Here is an 18,896-nt window from a genome sequence, read left to right on the forward strand (position 1 = left end):
TTGGCTCTTGCTGGGACACACGATCCACCAGTACAGACAAGCACAGTCCCTAATGAATCACTGTATCACCACCAAATGCTAATCAGGGACTTCCCAGACCTTTAGTCCATCTATTATTTTAGAACCCATCCCAACAGAAAGCCAGGAGCAGAACTCAGCCCCCAATGATTCCATGTCCTACACGAGGGCACTGGGTGCCTTACACCACCCGAGGTCTTCTTCAGGCCAAGCTGTAGAGCAGAGAGCTGAGCACACACCAGCCCTGCTACTGCCTCACTGCAAACAAGGCTTCTGCCTCTGCAGCAACGTGCGTGAATTTACTCCTGGGTTGAGTGTTAGTGCTTGTCAGCTTGAACGCAACACATCAAACAACTCTGCTGAGTTTGGGGAACTAAGTCAGTAATTCGTGCCACCCCAGTTCCTGGATGCTCGCAGGGTCTCTGTGCAACACAGCCTAGACAAGCCCTAGGATCTCATTGCGGTGCACCATGAAGTACTGGACAGGGATGTCCAAACCAGCTCCCAACAAGTTGCTCGAAGGCTGCAAGCACTATAACCACATCAGCAGGGCTCATTCACGTGCTGCAGGTACCCCACACATAACACAGTACCCCCAGAGCATCAACAGGCAGCAAAAATTTGGAGAGTTTGCCTCTTGATCCCAGCTCCCAGCTCCAGTCATGGCTCAGTACAATTTTCCCTCGCTTGCATACAGCTCTTTCTAAAATTCCTCTATATTTTTAAATTTCTATTTCTATTTTTCAACAGTGTAAATTACAGGAGGAAAATCACATCAAGCTGGACATCCACGAAGAGCCAGAAACAAAATTTAAAAACAAATACATTATGCAATTCCCCTCCCAATCTGTGGTGTAACAACGTCGAACAAACGATAAACATGTGCCCTCCTAGCAAGGCTGTGGCTCTGTAATGCTTTAATCGCTTGGGGGGAACCACATGTTTCATTGCAATGAAGTGCTGAACGCATTTTAAGAAATGAGTTACGGCCCTGTCCCATAGCAGTCAAGCTGCTTGGCTTTTCCCTGCCTATTTTTGGAGCCTGCCCTCCCTGCCTTTGCTCTTTGTGAGGGCTCGCCCCTCTCTTTGCCAGCAAGCCCAGGGTGCGGTTCCATGGGGTTTTCCAGGAGCGCTGACTCAGCGACAAAGCTCACGCCAAGCTGTATTTTGCACAGATGTGCTCCAATCTCTGATTCTGCTACTACATTTTGAGTGGGACGGCTGATATGAGCCAGGGAGGGTGAGTCTGGGGGAGAGAGTTGTTTGGGTTTTTTAAAAAAAAAGCTTTAGGAACAATAATGCACTTGAAAATAACAATGAGAATGTCTCATGTTGGGTTAGGGATTTGTACAAGGAAAAAATTTCACTTTACAATACAGAGTGGTGAAGGAATCAGTAAATGGAGTCTTAACTTCATATAAGCTTTCAGGGCTCCATGTTTTTTAATATATGCAGAAGAAATAAACCATGGGATGTCAAAGGGGCAACAGCAGTCGGACAAAGGATCTCAGTAGGGGCTGTTGAAGTTGCCCTATCTATACCCAGCATCAAACTGCCACGTGTACCTCTTTTTCCTGGTTAAAGGTTTCTGATGATATCAGGGATTAGCTGCACAAAGCATCAAACCTTAGATTTTCAAGCAAACCCGTGGAACAGAACGTAGGCTTGATCCGTTGCTTTTTGGTACATTTCAGAGCTGCGACTTTCATCTCTTCCTGCTTGAAGTTTAATTGGGTCCCTGTCTCCGGTTTTCCATTCCTCTGTCCCAGTGGTGCAGGCAAGTGAACCAAGCCCCAAGAGCAGAGAGTTTTTTATGCGTGCCAGTGATCAGAAAGACACTGACACCTATTAAAGCTTAGACCCAGCCCTGTATGATGGTGGCCACGGGCACGAATCAAGTACAACAGCTCTGTGTACTTTCATGTCTAAAGCTTTCCTGGCATCGTTGCAGAAGAAAATGATCATTGCATTTATTTGACAAACAAAACAAAACACAAGGCATCACATAAGTGTGACGCTCCCAGCTGCCTGCTGCAAGCACTTCTGAACCAATATTATCTTGGCCATTCTTGTCCTGCCCTCCCTAATCCCCTTCTTCAAAGGACCATGTCACAAATCAAGACAAAACCGATTAATGCTTAATTCCAACTATTAGACCCCCCTGTGAGAAGAAAGATAAAAACCTTCCCTTTAAACTAATGACTAAATGATCTCTTTGGGGATTAAAGGGATTTTATCACTAGGATGATAAACGGTTTTTAGTGAAGCGGTTTTGTAATGTTGTATAAATCGTAATTAGGGAGAAGAAGGCAGCAAGGGGATGGGGATGGAGAGGGAAGGCTGGGGAAACCACACCAGTACCTCCACTTTGGGAGAGATTGGGACTGACTTACCAGGAAGGAGCACAGGAAGATGAACGACACGAAGTAGAAATAGGCAAAATCACTGCCACATTCATTTTTGGTGAGGCCGGAGAGCGGGTCACAGGCTCTGTTACTCAAGCACGACAGCATGATCTCGTGCCAGGCTTCCCCCGTGGCACTCCTGCAGATGGGGAGGGCAGAGGGTGAGCTTATCCATCCCCCTCCCCACTACGGACCCAGGGGGACATCCACCTTGTGGTATTACTGGGCCCAATTAACTAAGTTAATTAGGTAGAAGGTTGTGTCCAGGTGGAGAGATTGTATTTATATTACGAATTTGAACTACCAGCCTGCTGACATGAAAAAGAAAGGAGAAAGAATGTTTCCTTCAATTATGGGAAGCGGTAAAAGAAACCGAAGAAGCTGAGGTAGGCTAAGCTTTATTGATTTTACGGAGAATAAAAGCAGATTGATTTAAACATGTCCAGTGCAAAGTGCAAATATAAGTAAACAAAGTTTAGATTGTTCCCTTTTGAAGCAACTACATTTCTGTCCTACTGCTGGCTGTAAACCCAATGGAGAAGATGGGAAATGAAACCAGGCTTCTCCACTTGAATCTCTTGTTCCCTTTATCAGGTGGATACAAAAATATCAGGATGGTCTGATGGGTCATAGTGACTTGAGTCCCTTTTTCCAGACAGTCTCCTGGGTTTTCTTCGTAATTTTCTTCCTCCCCCTCTAACTTCTACCATAGGGAGAAAAAAATAGCCTAAAGGGAAAACCGTGGAGTCCCAGAGGGTCTGTCCTCAAAATAAACCACTTTCTGCAACGCATGGATCAGAAGTAGAGGGATCCCCATGTTTGCTTACTCTGACTTCCTACATAACCTCAGATTTTCCCTCTGTAATTTCTGCACCACACTCAGAGATGCTCTTAGGGGCATCCCTCAGCAGCGCCACAAACAGCCCCTCTTGTTACAGTGTTGTTCCCAGCCGTGCTAATTTGTACACAGAGCCAGCTCACAAACCTTCCAGAGACCAGGGTCTTTGAGAAAACTCAATGCTCAATGTAAGCTGAAATTGCTTCCAGGCTACTGTGAATTACACAGCAGATTGACGCATTGGTGACACTGAAGCCTCATTCCCTGGCGCACAAACCCACTCCCCCATCACGGTCCTGCTGATTCTGCCCTCTCTGTCCCACCGCGGCTGGTCTGGAAAGGGACCAAGAGGTCTGGACATGAGATTGAATAATTGCCCAGTTTTATTAAAATTCAGGGATTTGAGTCGAGTGATTATTCTGAGCTAGGGAGGACTAATTTCATTTCTGTCTGACTTCACAGAAACTATGCAAACCAAATCCCAGGCAAGATATCCAGTTACAAGCACCACGTAATCCACAGAACCGAGCCTCGGTGCGGCTGGCAGGCGCTTGTAGGGCCAGAGCAGTTATTAATCTCTGGGTCCCCACACTACATGGCACACATCTGGATAAGTGACATCTTCCCCAAGTTGCCCCGATTTGGAGCAGGGCCTGCCCTTCATTTTTGCCAGGTCTGAAAATGAAAATCTGTCATTTCTTTGTTTTTTTTTTTCATTTGAAAATGCTTCATTTTCAGGCAGAATGAACCCAGATGGGAACTCTTTCAGTCTGAAGCAGAGGTGCCATTGATGTATGAAGCATTAACTTGTTGGTAATACAAAAATGACCAATTAAAGGAATTCTCATTTTAAAAAAAAGTAAGCTTCATGACAGGAAGCACATCGATCAGGTAAACCAGAGGGGTTCAGTCTTATATTAAGCTTCTGCCTGAGTTGATGCAGGGTATCCCGGTGCTGGGTGTCACTTTGTGCTGAATCAGATCTCTCATATTCGGAGATGTGCCAGGCCAACCCTTAACGCTGAGGAGGAGGAAGCGGGAACGGATGCTTTACTCCAAATACCTTTCTTACAGGGTGCCTAAGTCTCAGCAGCTAAACTGGCATAAAACAAAGACTTATTTAGTGTCCACATGCAAGTCGTATGGTATTTTGTACTCCACTTACCTGAATAGAAGCATCAGGGCTTGGAGGAAGGTACGGAAGTTATTGTGCCGATTAATGGATGTTTCATCATCTAGCGCAATGTTTCCAAATACCTGCCATGGAAAACAGAAGTGATTCAGGCCAGACACGTCCTCACGTGGACATTGTCAATAAAGGTGGATCAAGCAGAGTTGGAAGAAAAGGCAGGAAAGTTATTTGTCCTGGTTTAAGAGATCTCAGAAACTAGAATAATTTCCGTGCTGAAGAGGGAGATAAAAATGTGTTGTGGAGATCAAATGGGGGAAATAAACAAGGTTAATGTGCTTCATCTTCACACAGACCCTTTCCAACACCACAGTCCAGCTCCATCCAGGTCAAGAAAACTTTCTTATATCTTTTCAGAAAGGTGCAGTGCCTGAGCTGCTCCCAGCTCTCGGCCTCATGATGTGCCTGTACCCAGAGGAAGGGATGTGCCCTGCCCACAGGAGACACGGCTGCCACCTCCACCCTAGAGATGCTCTGCTGCAGGGTCGTCCTCTCAGCCGGTTTGTCTGCCCGCTCTCTCCCTTTGTGCACCCAGGGCCGTGTTCAACCCAAGACCTGGCAATAAGGGTAGAAAAAGTCGCCTTTTTTTTGCACTTCTAATTTACCTGACACCGGACAAGAAGAGCCTTTCGCCTCATCCCAAGTCAGTTGTTGATCCTGCTGCAGAGGCAATAACCCGTTTGCAACCTGAACCAGTGGGACAAAACCAGGCTACTTACGGTCAGTATTAAAGCCAAAATTTTTACCTGCATGCCAATAATGGCATAGATGAAGAAGAGCATTGCAATGAGGAGGCACACATAAGGCAAGGCCTGTGGGAAAGGAGAAGGCAGCATTAACGACAGTAAATGCATACATCAGCCGGTAGCATTTAATACCTGGGCAGCACCGTGTTTTGTGGTATTTGTCCTTCAGATGAAGGAACTGGGAAGAGAATATGAACAATTCTGGTAGCCTTCAGAAGACAAATCTCTGGAGCCAGGTATTCATCGATCACAAAACAGTCTGGGCTTTCCGAGGGCTCTCTATACATCCTTGCAAGCAGGTAAGCGGTGAGCAGGGAAAACACAGTAAGAAGCTCCACAGCAAGCACTGGAGCTACTGGCAGGCACTGGCACTTTCTATGCATAATTGTGGAAACACTAATTTTTAATGACCTTGCTGTAAATTTAGTATGAGAAAAAAACTATACATCCAAGAAACAAGTTCCTGCTCTGAAACAGGCACAGATTGCAAACCCAGGAGAACAAAAACATTCTGAGTTTTAGCAAGAAATCAGTGAAGGCTACAATGTAATTATGTCACCCAAGCTGAGAGGAATAGCTACTTTCCACTCAGGCTAAACGAATGGGTAATTAATGCCTCTTAATTAGTGATAGGTGAAAAAATGAGAAGTCTCGCCTTAGGGGTAGACCGTGCGATGCTCAGGGCAGAAGAGGGGTTATGCAGCCCATGGGGAGCCCAGGAGGAAACATGGGGCAAAGGGCTGACATGGTTTCTGCTGGACACAAGGGACAGAGGACAAGGACTGAGAGCTTCAGCGCTGGGGGGAAAGACCAACCAGCAGCTCCCCGTGCAGCCCGGGAACCGTCCCAGCTCCACTGCCAGGGCAGCACTCTGCACACACACGGGAAAGGGTCGGGATTACACTGAAAAGGGCCTTGGCTGAGCCCCTCTCCCAGGATCCAGCCAAGACTATGCAGAGTCCAAGGACACTCTCTTGAGTGGGAATATCTCATGCCTGCAGACCCCACGTCTCGGCCTCTGGTAGAGGCTCTCCTGGCTGCAGGATTCCTCATGAGTTACAAGGTGAGAGCAGGAGCAACACCACCTCCATCCACCCTCAAGGAAAACACAACCTAACAAATTTAAGGCACTGCAACCCCCTCAAATCGCAGGCCCTTTCCATTAAGCTGCTTGATGGTTGGGTGAAAGCATAACACAGAAGTTGAATGCAAGAGCACCAGCTGCCTGTCTGGTGTCTCCCAAAGGGACGTACAGTGTAATACAACACTCACTCCCTCCCCGGCCATGGGATAACAGCACGGATGCCTGCAGTTCTTCTCCAGGTTGCCTGTAGAAAGAAGCAATTGCTATGTTCCCATCTCCACCCTCCAAAGAGGTTTCGCCTCTGTAGTCTAAAAGGTCTAACAGAAACTTCCCTCTCGAACAGCTCCGGTGCAGAGCAATAGCCACGTTCACGCTCTGCTGAAACCAGTTCTCCATCCTGGTTCTTTCACTGCTGGCACGGGGCTGGCCAGCACTCCCAGCCTGCTGTGGGCAGAGCCGCCCGGCATCTCTCTGCAACCACAGGAGAGAAATGTCTTTCTTCTCTTAACAAGTCTTTTCCATTTTTGGAGACAGGACACTCCTCCCACGGTTTTACCATCTACAATAACCTCTCTACATCGTTTTGTCTAAGATACCATGATGTGTTTGAAAGCACAGCCAAAGCAAAAGAAACTCGTTGCTCTGCATCCCACCATGCTCTGCGCTGTTAAATACCAGTTGCCACCATAACGCCTTCCAGAAAGCACGAGGCAAAATACCCTGACATCTCACCGACCCGCAGACAAGTTCCCTGAGCTTGCGACAGCACCCAGGACATAAGCTATCACCTGAAGACCTCAGAGTTTGGCCCAGAAGAAGGCAAGACCCTGTGCAAAGCCCAAGGTACAGTCCCCAGGCTCACTGGGCCACCCACCACGTGCACGGGTGGTGCTGGGGAGCATCGCACCCCGACAGCAAGCGGGAGATGAAGTTTGCTGGCTGCGGCTATGAGTCAGTGAACAGATTCATCTTCGGGCACCTCCTGACCTCATCATGCTTTGCTTTCCTGCATCACCTCTGCTTTGTATTTCCCTGAAAGTCCTACGAGATCTCCAGAGCGAGGGAGGTCAAGTGCTTTCCGGGAGAAGGTCCGTGTGTGATGGGACTGGGGGTCTGCACCCTGCAGCTGCCCAGTCGATAAACACTAGTGCGTTAGAGCTAAAAATCCTGATTTCAGATGAAATGTTCCCCTCTCTGCCCTGCAGAACATGCAGAGCATGCCCCATAACCAGCATTAAAACACAACAAGCTGTAGAAATGGGCACAAACCGGCTGAGAGCTGTTAAAAATAACCAGTTTTGAGTCATGTGGGCTCTTATTTAGGTCTGGAAAACAGCTAACTCGAAGTTAAGCACAAGTTGAGAACTAAGCTGCTGTAAGGGAGTTGTTTGAGGGTCACTTAGGTCAGAAGTGCCATATCCAGCTGCCGTGGCCAGCTGCTCCTGCGCCACTATGTACCGGCTACCACGAGATGCTGAGGCTTGCTGGGAGGGAAGGGCAGGGGCAAAGGAAACCAGGCAAAGCAACTATCTCGCCTTTCAAACAAAACCTCCTTTTTGTAATCCTCCATGTCGTAAAAACGCAGCCCTGTGTTATACAGCTTCGCAGTTTATCTTGCCAAAATGCACGGTTTGGGTTTCACCTCTATCACATTCTACCAAGACTGAAACCTGGTGAAAGCAATTGAACCTTTTTGAACTTGCTGCAGGCAAACAGCAGGCATGAAGGCACTTATTAGTCAGACTGCCGTTTCCTTATGCGAATACCCAAGTCTCAGAACTTTGCCGTAGGGATTTTGTGGTAGTTTCAAGGGCAACCTGAGCTTTGCACACTTGCTGTGAGTCTGCATCAGTAGCCGTCTGGCTTTCAGACGCATCTTCCAAAATGCTCAGCACCTGTAGTGTTCAGGGGATATTCAGTGCAAAACAGTTACGCTTTTTTCTGCAGAATTAGTATTCCTGTAATTGCTTTGTAGAGGTGCAGAGAGGCCGTCCCCTTGGCAAGGGGAAGCTCTTTGATACTCAGTGGAGGATGCTACAGACGTGCTGAGCATTACCGTCTCCCTGCATCTCTTCCCTGCCTCCCACCCTGCCTAACACTCACCTTAAAAGACTGCACAAATGTCCAGAGCAAGATGCGGATAGTGTAACCCTGGCGAAGGAGCTTGATGAGTCTTGCTGCCCTGAAGAGCCGCAGGAAGCTGAGGTTGATGAAGTTGTCCTGTGGAAAGTAAAGGTTTTGTGTCCTTCAGAAATTAACGCGATTAGAAACCACAGCCCGCAAAAAAGAAATTAAAATTACCAGCTTCACGATCTAAGCAGCAAATCGGCCACCAGAAAACCTTCCAAAAGAAACATTCGTCAGTGCAGATCACTCCACATGCAGCAAGTATGAGAAAATCCCTCTCCACAAGAGCCCTCCCCTCTGCTACTGGGTCAATGATAGAAAAGGAAAAGGCCCCTTCACGCTGTCCATGGAGGTCTTGTTTTCTTTGAGTAGATTTTCTCCCCCTAAACACTCAGGGAGAGGTAATGGTGCCGTATTATCATTTTGTCAAGAATGGTGATGCTTTGAAGTCTTGGTCAGCTCACTTTCTACAAAGAATTGAACTTTAGCCAAGACAGTTGTAAGGGACTGTGTATACAGCTGCTACCATAACAAAGAAAGGCATTGTCCAGTGAAGATTAAAACATCCTTGAAAGAATGAGGATGTTTTCTAACCTGGAGATTTTAAATGTTTGTACGACATGAGACTGGACAGGCTTATCAAGGAGAAATGGCACCAGCAAGACTGTTTGGAAGATGGATCAATGACAGCAAATCAATTGGGGAGGTTGAGTGTTCACCAGCAGGAGGGTACCTTAGGAACCTGCTGATTTTTTAAGTTATTATTAAATGTGCCTTTGTAGGTGGATTGAAGAACTGCTAGAAACAGATTCCGATTTCCATTTGTTTTGTACGATTCTCCCCACCCCACACTCCGTTTTTTTCTTTCCTTCAGGGAAAAGAGGTTTCTTGCCCCAATGAGCTAATCTAGAGAGGGTTCTTTCCAAAACAAAACATGCAAAAGCCAGATCCCTCTTGCCCTCCTATTTTAAGGAGATGAAAAACATTCCCCCTTTCCGTACTGGTTCCAATTCACTTATTTGTGAATCTCTGTTCACAGCCACTTATTTGACTGAGTTAGCTAAAGAGAGAAAGCATCCCACTTTATCAAGCAGCGGAGTGGAAAATATCATCGTAAGGAGCTCTTGTTGGTAAAGATGAGCAAAAATAGTCTTTCCCTTGCATTATTGTTTTACCAGAAGACACCCATTCACATTGAACTGACCCACATTTCTTGCTCATTTGGCTTCAGAGCTCATGCTGAATTTGGGGGGGCTTGTTGGATCTATTCATTTATTTAAATGCCAGCTCAGTTTTGGGGCCATTAGCATCGCATTCCACCAATCCCATCAAAGAGTTCAAGAAATCAGTCTCAGGCATGCACTTGGTTTCTCTCATGTTAAAAATGCAAGCAGCTCAGAGTTAGGCACAGACCGTATATCAGACTCAGTCCTCAAATAAAGAGAAAAGAGAAAAGCACAGGTATGTTCAATGAAAGAGCAGACAACACTGAGCTCATTCAAGTCAGCAACAGAAATCAGCTCTAGCAGGCAAAACACAAGCGAGGATTCCCCTGGGTTGTTCAAGGTCAGTAAAACAGGCACTAAAAATTCAACGCTTGTCCCTTAGCATCAGCTTCTGTTTTATTTTTCACATCGTTTACATTCCCTTCACAAAATACTGTCTGAATTCCCCTTAGCAGGTAAGGGCTGTATAAGATCCAGAGGGCAGAGCCAGACCACAGCTGGAGAACCGGGTGCCCCCGCTAAGCTGGTCCTTAGTAAGCTGTTCCCGCTGCGCTGGCTGCGGTGCGGGGCGATACACCTCCGCAGAGCACCTGCGGCGGCTTTCAGCACAGGGCAAGGGTTTAACCCAGAGCCCATTTTAATCACAAAAAGTCTCCCCACCAGCAGGAACTGGATCCTTATGTTTAATATTCATGGCACTTGGGCATCAGGCCTGCAAGTCTGACAAATGACGACCTTCAGAGCAACGCTTAAGCCGGCTCTTTCCCGTGCACAAGCCGAATGCTCCTCCAAGGAGCACAGGCAGCATCTGCAGGATCCATCTCTCCACGTATGAACCTCCCTTACCTCCCTCTTCCCACCTTACTGCAGCTTAACAGCAAGAACATTGTTTTACTCAGACTTTGCTATAATCTCATAATCGCAGCTGACGTGATGTTAACGTCTGCTTTGGTCTGGGCTGACTGCGAGGTCGGTCAGCACAGGCTATCCCTCTGCTGCGTGGTGCTTTATACAGGATAGTCTGTACACATGCGCTAGGAAACGGGGGGCTCAAAGCTGTGCAGTTATGTCTATAACCCCCCACTCCCTGGGATTTGGAGGACAAATAGTCCATAACCTTTCCCCCCCCTCCGCCCCCAGCTCCAAACCCTCCTTGCTTGACTCATGCACTGCCATTTCCTAAAGTGCAGCAAAAGCCTCAGCTCCACGGGGAATCACTCGCAACCCAGGAAAATCCACCGTCACCAACATTCGCAGACCGTTCGAAGGACCGTTCTCTGCGCTGTTCGTAGGGAGGAAAAATTACACACGCTCGTGATGGATGGAAGGGTTCTGCGTGTGTAACCCTCAGCACACTGCGTAGAAAACCCATCCTTCGACACCTCAACTGTCCAGGCAGGTATTAGAATTGCATGCAGTTAAAGGGGAAACTCCACATTGCGATATTTCTGTATAACAGTGGTTTGCATCAATTCTCTTCCCACTTAGCCACCTCTGTAACATGACACACATATCGTCTTCTGGGTTATCAAAGTCTTTCTTTCCAGGATTTTGTTTGCTTTTCTGTTGCACAGATGCTAAAGGCTGACCGGTGCTCACAAGAGGCACCGTAGATTTATGATTTTATGATCCACCTGAGGACTAGCAAACGATGTTTGAAAAATGTTTCCCTCTGGCCTGTCACTGTTTTCCTAAAAGAGGGTGATCTGGTACCAACAGGACCCAGCTGCTCGTCAGACCCCGGGGGTCTGGGCACAGCCAGGCACAGCCACTGCTTCCCACGACAGGAGCGTGACTGAAGCTTGACCAAGCGATGCATCCCTGGAGCAAAGTGCAAAGCAGGAGGGAACCAGGGAGAACAGATATTGTGGATAAAGAGCTGGCCTTTGTTGCTGTCCCACCATGGGCAGCCTGCTCTTTCACCCTTTCGGAGGGTGTTTTCCATACCAAAAAGCAGAAAAGCCACGAATAGGGCACACAGCCATTGCCTGGATCTGTTCTGCCAGCACCTTCAGCACCAGAGTGGTTTCCTCCCCAACACAGGAGCGGTGCCCACTGTCCGCAGGGATGCAGAATGAGCTCCATTCTGTACACCAGTGGCAAAGCACCAGCTCAGTGGATTTAGTGTCTTGGATTTTTAAACCTGCGGTGGGAATATGAAGTTTTTACACCATGGCTGGACGTGTTCTGCAGGATTTCGTGAAGGAGGTTACGTTACACTGCCACAAAGCAATAAATCCAGCAGAAGTTCTGCTGCTCATCCCTGCTTCTTCCTGCAGCCCAGTTGCAGAACACAACAACCCCCAGACTTGAAACTTCAGATTTCTGTCCTCAAAATGAAGGGCTCACCCAAAGTTGCAAAGAGCCATGGGAAGAGGAATCCAACCAAGCCAAGAATGGGATCACTCAGGAAGCTTTGGCAGTTCTCTTCATCTGGCATCAACAACAACTCACCCATGCTGCTAAGGAGCTGCTGTCAAGGAAATGGTTGTGTTCTTACTTAAATGTCCATGCCATTGATAGTACTGAAGAAGAGTTCCTGAATCTTGCAGAGGGTCTTGGCTTCCTCTGAAGCTTGGGGAAAACCCTTGTTGATTTTAAGAGGCTGAAGATTTTTGCCACACTTGTCTGTGTCTTGGGGACTGTGCCATTCCAGGCATATCATATCATGTCCTTTCATCCTGATCCAGGAACACTGGAAAAATGATTTTATGTGTGTGATGCCCAGATCTCTCCTCGTTCCCTGCTACCTTTCAACTTTGGTTCTTCTGCGATAGTCACTGTAGGCTCGCATCATCAGCAGTGGAAGGAAGAAAGCAGTTCCAGAGGACAACTTGGTGCTCCAAATATCCAGCTTGGACGCCTTGGATGCCGAGTGATGGAAGGAGCCTGGACCTACACGTATGACCATAGAGACCACAATCCTACCAAACTGCAGGATAAGCATTTAGATCTTTAACCTGCAACACGGACAGCAACAAGGCCAAAATTTGGCCAGAAGAAGATAAGCTGACCTTTTTTTCAGTCTATTTTCACATGCACAGCTGATGCCTGAGCGCTGATCTGTGCTGCCTGGGCCAGAGGTGCAGAAGTCGAAGTCTCCAAAGACATCCTCACCTCTCCCACATCTGTAATGGTTCCAGCCGCCACAACACACGCGGAGGATTCCCTTCTCAGATCGCAGCAGGCAAACTTGTAATTTATGCACTATCGTTTTCTTCTTTGCTGCTTCCTAGCAGAAAACTCCCTCCTGTGACCCTCCATGAAGGATGCATGGAGCTTATTTGCAGTCCGTCATGAAGATTCACTTGGATTTGTTTCTTAACAGCAACTGTGCAACAGGAAGTCCAGATGTTAACATAGATCCAAGAGCTGTTGTCAGGTGGCCAAGCAAATATTTGTTATAAGCTTATGGTCTCATTTGTGTTATTAACCATAGCCAAGATAATTAAGAATGGAAAATTTTTTTTTTAATTGTATTTTTCTTTATTCATCCTCTTTTGCTTAATTTATAATTTTCAAGGACAAGGGCCAATATTTCCAAAGGTGTCTTTGGAATCAGGCACTAAATTCCCAGTGGGATCTGGTTCCCAGTACTTTTCAGCCCTGTTCATAACATGGCTCATGCATTTTACTTGACATATTTGCTTTTGCATCCAGGGACACTATGTCCACTGTGGTGGCAAAATGCTTCTATATGCTGGTATCACAAAGAATTTTCGAAGTTGAATAAAAGCAACGCTTTCCTGCGACTTCTCTTTTGATTTGAGGGAAGCAAGTCTGTAATCACTTCAATTTTTTTTTTTTTTTGCCTTACAGTACAGTGGAAACCATGGGCTTAAAATACCTGTAAGGCAGCCCTCTTAAATGTACTGCTTCCCTTCGCGGAAAGCTCAACGCATCTAATGATAAAAGAAAACAAAACTGGTTTCTGAGAACTGAATTTGGTACCACCACTTACAAAATGAAGGGTTTCCCAGCCAGCCAATCTTCTCTACTCCAGGTCATCCAGAAGCATCCTTTCCTCCTATTCTCATTCAATTTTCCACCAAAATAAAGCAAGTGTCAGTCTCCCCTTTATCATGGTCAGGTGTAACAAACAGCAGAGAGCAGGCTATTGGTAACTGCATTTGCCTCACGTCACCAATTAGCCAAAGGGAAGAAGATGCAGAACAGAAGCCAGTTTTGAGGCACGCTGCAGTGAGGCTTTTTCACCAGTGCAATCGGAAATCTCATCAAAACAAATTAAATTAAAGAAAAACGAGAGAAAATAAAAGCAGAGAATTTAAATAATTGTTTAAATTCAATGAAACCAACCGTGTCCTATATGTGATGTTTTCATGGATGGATATTTGCAAGATTATTTACAAATTTTTATTTTTTTTTGAGCAGCAGGTGCACAACATACAGACGGAGACATGGTTTTCGCATTGTATGTTGATTGGATGGCGTGATTCAGCAGGTAGATAAGGAAAATAAAGAACAAAACAGGAAACAAAAGAGAAAATGAGTAATCAGGACAAGCAAAAAAGGAAACTCCGAAAATTTCACGGGAAAAAAACTGTTGGGCTTTTGGGGGTGTTATTTTATGATAATTATATAAATAAAAAATGCTTCAAACCAAAACAGATTCTGAGATCCTAAAGGTAACACAGACAGTGCAGTAGTTATTTGCATTTCATTTTGTAATGCAAATTGGGAGACAATTCACAAACACTTCTCAGTATGTTTTTTATATTTCCAGGCACAGAAATGGATGTCAGTTTGCCATACACCCACTGGGCCTCCCGAGGCCGGCTGTGGCCGCAAGGACACCTTCTCCTTAATGCCATCTATTTTACCTCCATTACTGAGGGGGTAAAAAACTGACATACGTGTTCTTTGCCTAAGGAAATAAAAAATATATATATATATATTCCACTGCATTCACAAAGTAAATTACATATGACATGACTAGAAAATTAAAATAAAGCAATTAATCAACACATTTCTTTTCCTTTTATCTTTACTTTTCAGTGGGTTAAAAGTACCGATGCAGCAAGGCTGGTGGAAGCAGAGTCTCTCAAGATGAGACTGCCCAGGGGAGCAGGTTTATTTACCTTGGAGAACACTTATAGCTGGAGAATAGAGTCACGGAGAAAAGTGTGCTCCTGCAACTATTTGTGAACCTGGTCTCAAAAGTCATACCCGGACAGCATCTCCTCTCCTGAGGGACCTGGAGGGCTTCAGGGGTGGTTGTTACAGGGACAGGTGGAGACAGACAATCGAGATTGTGTTGTGGCTATCACGCGGGCTTCTCAGCCTGAGAAACCCTCCCGTGTGAACGGGTGATATGCACAGGGAAGGACCAAACCGGGGGCTGCCACCCAACTGTCCCTGCAGCTGCACATCAGCTGAGGAGAGGCTGGAGCTGAGGAAGGCAAATGGAAAAGAGGGCATCCTCTGTTGGGGACACGGCTCGGAGTGGTGACAAGACCTGTTCTCCTCTGTGGTTATCCTCAGCTCCGTGACCCTGTGCAGAGCTGCTGCACCCTCGGTCACGCACCGAGCCAGAAAGTTGAAGTGGGGTTCAGCATTAGCTGTGGCGTTTTGTGCAGAGTGGGTGCTCATCCCAAGCCTTCGTTACTACTCTACCTTACCTGGAAATACAAAGGGCAAAGAGCAGTTGGGTAGAGGCGGTGGGATTAAAGACTCGAGGCCGTACACCTGATCTGTGCTCTGTGAATGAGGCACCCAAAGGTCCTCACTTTGGTCCCTGCTGTTCTGAATGCCAGAAGTATTTAAGTGACGCGAATGAGGCACCCAAAGGTCCTCACTTTTGTCCCTGCTGTTTGCAAACAGCATGCTCGCTATCACTGCGTCAGGTGTTTCAGCCCTTCTCTACATCTTTTAGTTGGTTCTGAATGCCAGAAGTATTTAAGTGACTTAGGTGTAACTCCACTTTAAAAAAATAGCAAGTTCTATATTATAAAGACAGTTTAAAGTGTAACTCTTCTAGGATATACATGCATTGTGTCACCTTCCAGGCAGCAAAATAGCCCTGGCGTTTCCCAAGGCAGCTTTGGGACCCCTTGGTGGTTTAAAGTGTAACTCTTCTAGAATATACATGCATTGTGCCACTTTCCAGGCAGCAAAATAGCCCTGGTGTTTCCCAAGGCAGCTTTGGGACCCCTTGGGTTTCCCCTGATGCACTGTGGACCAGAATAACACCTGCTGCAACCTATTGCAGAGCCAGCAAAATGAGACCAGAGGACAGTGCTGGATCCTTTTGCTTCTTTTCAATCCTACATGCCACAGACCATCCTCCGGACTGGAAGGGGAGGAAGGCTCATCGTGGCAGTGGAGATCCTGGTACAAGACTACCTCCACCGCATGCCACTGGATGAAGCAGAATGAACTGCTCCATGAAAGGCATCCTGAAAGCTGCCATTAACAATTCTGTTATAAATGTAATCTTTGGGGCACCACTGCAAGCTCTCACTCATATAATTAAGCAGTGATTCCACACTACTGCAACCTCTCACTCATATAATTAAGCAGTGATTCCAAGACCCGTGCATCACTGTCCCCTTTAACCTAACGCCTCTTCAGCAAGCTGTGCACGATGCTCTTGAATTCTCAGCCCACCAGCCCTTGTGCATCACTGTCCCCTTTAAGCAAACTAAGCTCCTAACGCCTCTTCAGCAAGCTGTGCACAATGCTCTTGAATTCTCAGCCCACCAGCCCTGTCTGAGGCCAAGAGATGGATGTGTGTGGCTTAGGGAAGTGTACACTGGTGGCTACAAAAGCCTTTCAGTGCTGATGAGTGTGCTGTTGCTGCTGCTGCAGGTGGGCACGGGCTGGAGAGAGATCTGAGAGGGGCTGTATGAAAGAAGTTTGGAAAAACAAGCCTAGCAAGAAGGTGGGGGGGAACCTCTGGGCACTCTCTGTCTGCAAGGGAAAGCATGTGGAAAGGAGACGTGATGGCAATACAGAAATGCTGCAGGGAGGGAAGATTTAGAGAGAGCAGAGCTCAAACAGGTCTATGGACTGAGACAGAAGACCAAGAGGTCAGGGGCTGGAGTTGTACTGGGGAACATATGGCTTTTATATTAAAGACATGTTTGTGAGCAGCTTTGTATTAGTCGCGTTGCCAGGGGAAGCTGTTGAACTACATTAGAAAGTCCTCTCTGAGGTCTGACTTAATGGATGTAGTTACTCAGGAACCAAAAGCCTCTCCATTACCCCCTGGGAGGATAACAGAAAGGTGTCTAGGTGCTTGGGAGCTTAACCTTATTGGAGTGTACTGACAGTTTTTAGAGGTAATTCATACTACTTTTCAAAGGCATCCCCAAATTGCTGCTATCTTTGATGTTGGAAACCAGAGAAGTTACTGCAGAGTGGAAGGGCGATGACATCACTCCCAGCACCCTCAAGGTTCTTACCTCAGTGCCTGCCACCTCACACACGGATATTTGGGAGCACATTTAATCTCCAGCCCAAAGACCAGGAGAGGGGTGGAGAATCTCTGCCTACACACAAACTCTCCTACCCCTAATAGCTGGCCAGCAGCGCCAAGGGATGGCTGATGCTTCCAAAAACCTGGGGAGGTGCATATACAGCCCCAGGCATGCTGTGGCTTCGCCTTAAGTTCAGTGACATACTGCAGCCTAACCTGATCAGTCCGTAGCCAGTTCCCCAGGTGCCATACACCCTGCCAAGTAGGGAACGGGCAACACTGATGGCTGCTCTCTACCTGCAAAATAGCTGTACAAAGGAGGATTTTAACAAGAAGTAGGTGGGCTTGGCGTTGCGAAGGAGATACCTTCCTGAAGGAGAAGATACCAATCTCGGAGAGACCACAGGCTCCCTTACCACGTGCGAGTTGGCTGTGCTGCTTCCTCCCAGCAAAAGTGGCCGAAGGAGGGGTGGATGAGAAGCATCGGTCTCTGTTTGCGGCTGACTTGCAAACGTTTTCACAAATTTTCAAACCAAGGCAAAAAGTTTGGGTGCCTGAGCCTGGCAAGAAAATGTGTCCCACGACAGAGGGAATGGAGGCGAGCACTCAGTGCCTGCCCACAGTGAAATGAATCTCCCAAGCACTCAGAGGAGTGGTAGTCAGACCTCGTGTTTGATCTGAGTAACTTTATCCTGGCTGTAAGCCGTGCATTGAAAACAAAAAGTAATCTGAAGTCTACAAGATAGGATTCACTAACCATTAAATGAACACCGTTTGTGCAGGGAGTAAAACTTTGGGGTTTTGTGCGCTTTTTTGTACCAAGGAGGTTAGGTGAAATAATGTATTTTGTTAGAAAGAGTAATATGGTCTCCACCACCAGCTGAATGTCCTGTAAAGAAGTCTGGGGAGCATAGTTCTTAGCACACACAAACCAGATCTATAAGCAAATCCCAGGGACTTAGGAAAAAAAATTATGGCAAAGTTCAAATTCATCACACACAGATACAGTATCATCAGCTAAAACATGCATTGGGAGTGGAGAGGAGCAATTTATAAATTGGATAATATCAGGCTGTCAAGGCTTGAGTCAGGCATTTGCTGCCCTTATGGAAAAATCCTCTAGAATTTAATGGCAAGTTTGTACACCTTCGTACACTTCATGTAATGTACAGGATTTGTTAGGGAGACAGCAGTCATTGTAGGGCTGGCCAACAAATCCTATGGCAAAGTTAAATAATTGCCCCACAAAGCTTTTGTGCACGTAACAGAAATGCACCCTGTTCCCCCAACCCAGGCTGTGCAGGCTGCTGAGTTTCTGGCTGTCTCCACGCTCCCATCACCTCTCCCACTCCCAGTCCCCTTTATTGCCTTCCCTCTGCCCCATGACCAAGATTGAGTAGGAGCCCCAAGGGACAGACGTGTGTGTGTGTGCCCTGCAAAGCACCTCACAGTATAAAACAGCCCTCCTCGACAGAATCCTTTTGATTTTTCCCTGTATTAAATTCAACAGGATTTTTCCATCAATAGGCAAAAATGGCTCAGAGTTAGAGTCGTTTGCTGAACGAGAGCCTGCTTCCTGGCAGAGGCACTAGCACTGTTGTTCTCATCAGAGCTTTTCGCATGAGAGTCTTTGGGGCAGAGAACTGCGCTCATCTTCGTGGAAAGAGAAAGAGTGGAGCTAATGGAAACAGGCTGCCAGGTCACCCAAGGACATCATCGCATGATGAGTCCCAGAGGCAGCTCTAGGGAATAAGGCTGGTAGGGAGAAGGTGCAATCTCTTGACAGGGTACAGCTTTGTTAGTAAACAGAGCAAATTGAGCAAAC

At 46.8% G+C, this 18,896-nt stretch overlaps 1 protein-coding gene across 1 annotated transcript in view; it reads right to left on the bottom strand.

The window, feature by feature from the left end:
* Positions 1-18,896, bottom strand: part of LOC104158326 (voltage-dependent N-type calcium channel subunit alpha-1B-like) — a gene marked incomplete at both ends in the record, with an annotated part of 179,320 nt that overhangs the window by 17,818 nt on the left and 142,606 nt on the right. The window contains 5 exons of the mRNA XM_009695941.1: positions 2,412-2,562; positions 4,427-4,518; positions 5,197-5,262; positions 8,384-8,500; positions 13,951-13,956. Coding sequence (XP_009694243.1) covers positions 2,412-2,562; positions 4,427-4,518; positions 5,197-5,262; positions 8,384-8,500; positions 13,951-13,956 — 432 coding nt within the window. The remainder of the gene's footprint in view (positions 1-2,411; positions 2,563-4,426; positions 4,519-5,196; positions 5,263-8,383; positions 8,501-13,950; positions 13,957-18,896) is intronic.

This window comes from Cariama cristata, unplaced genomic scaffold (genome assembly GCF_000690535.1).
Source record: "Cariama cristata isolate BGI_N322 unplaced genomic scaffold, ASM69053v1 scaffold6172, whole genome shotgun sequence".
Classification (NCBI taxonomy): Eukaryota; Metazoa; Chordata; class Aves; order Cariamiformes; family Cariamidae; genus Cariama; species Cariama cristata.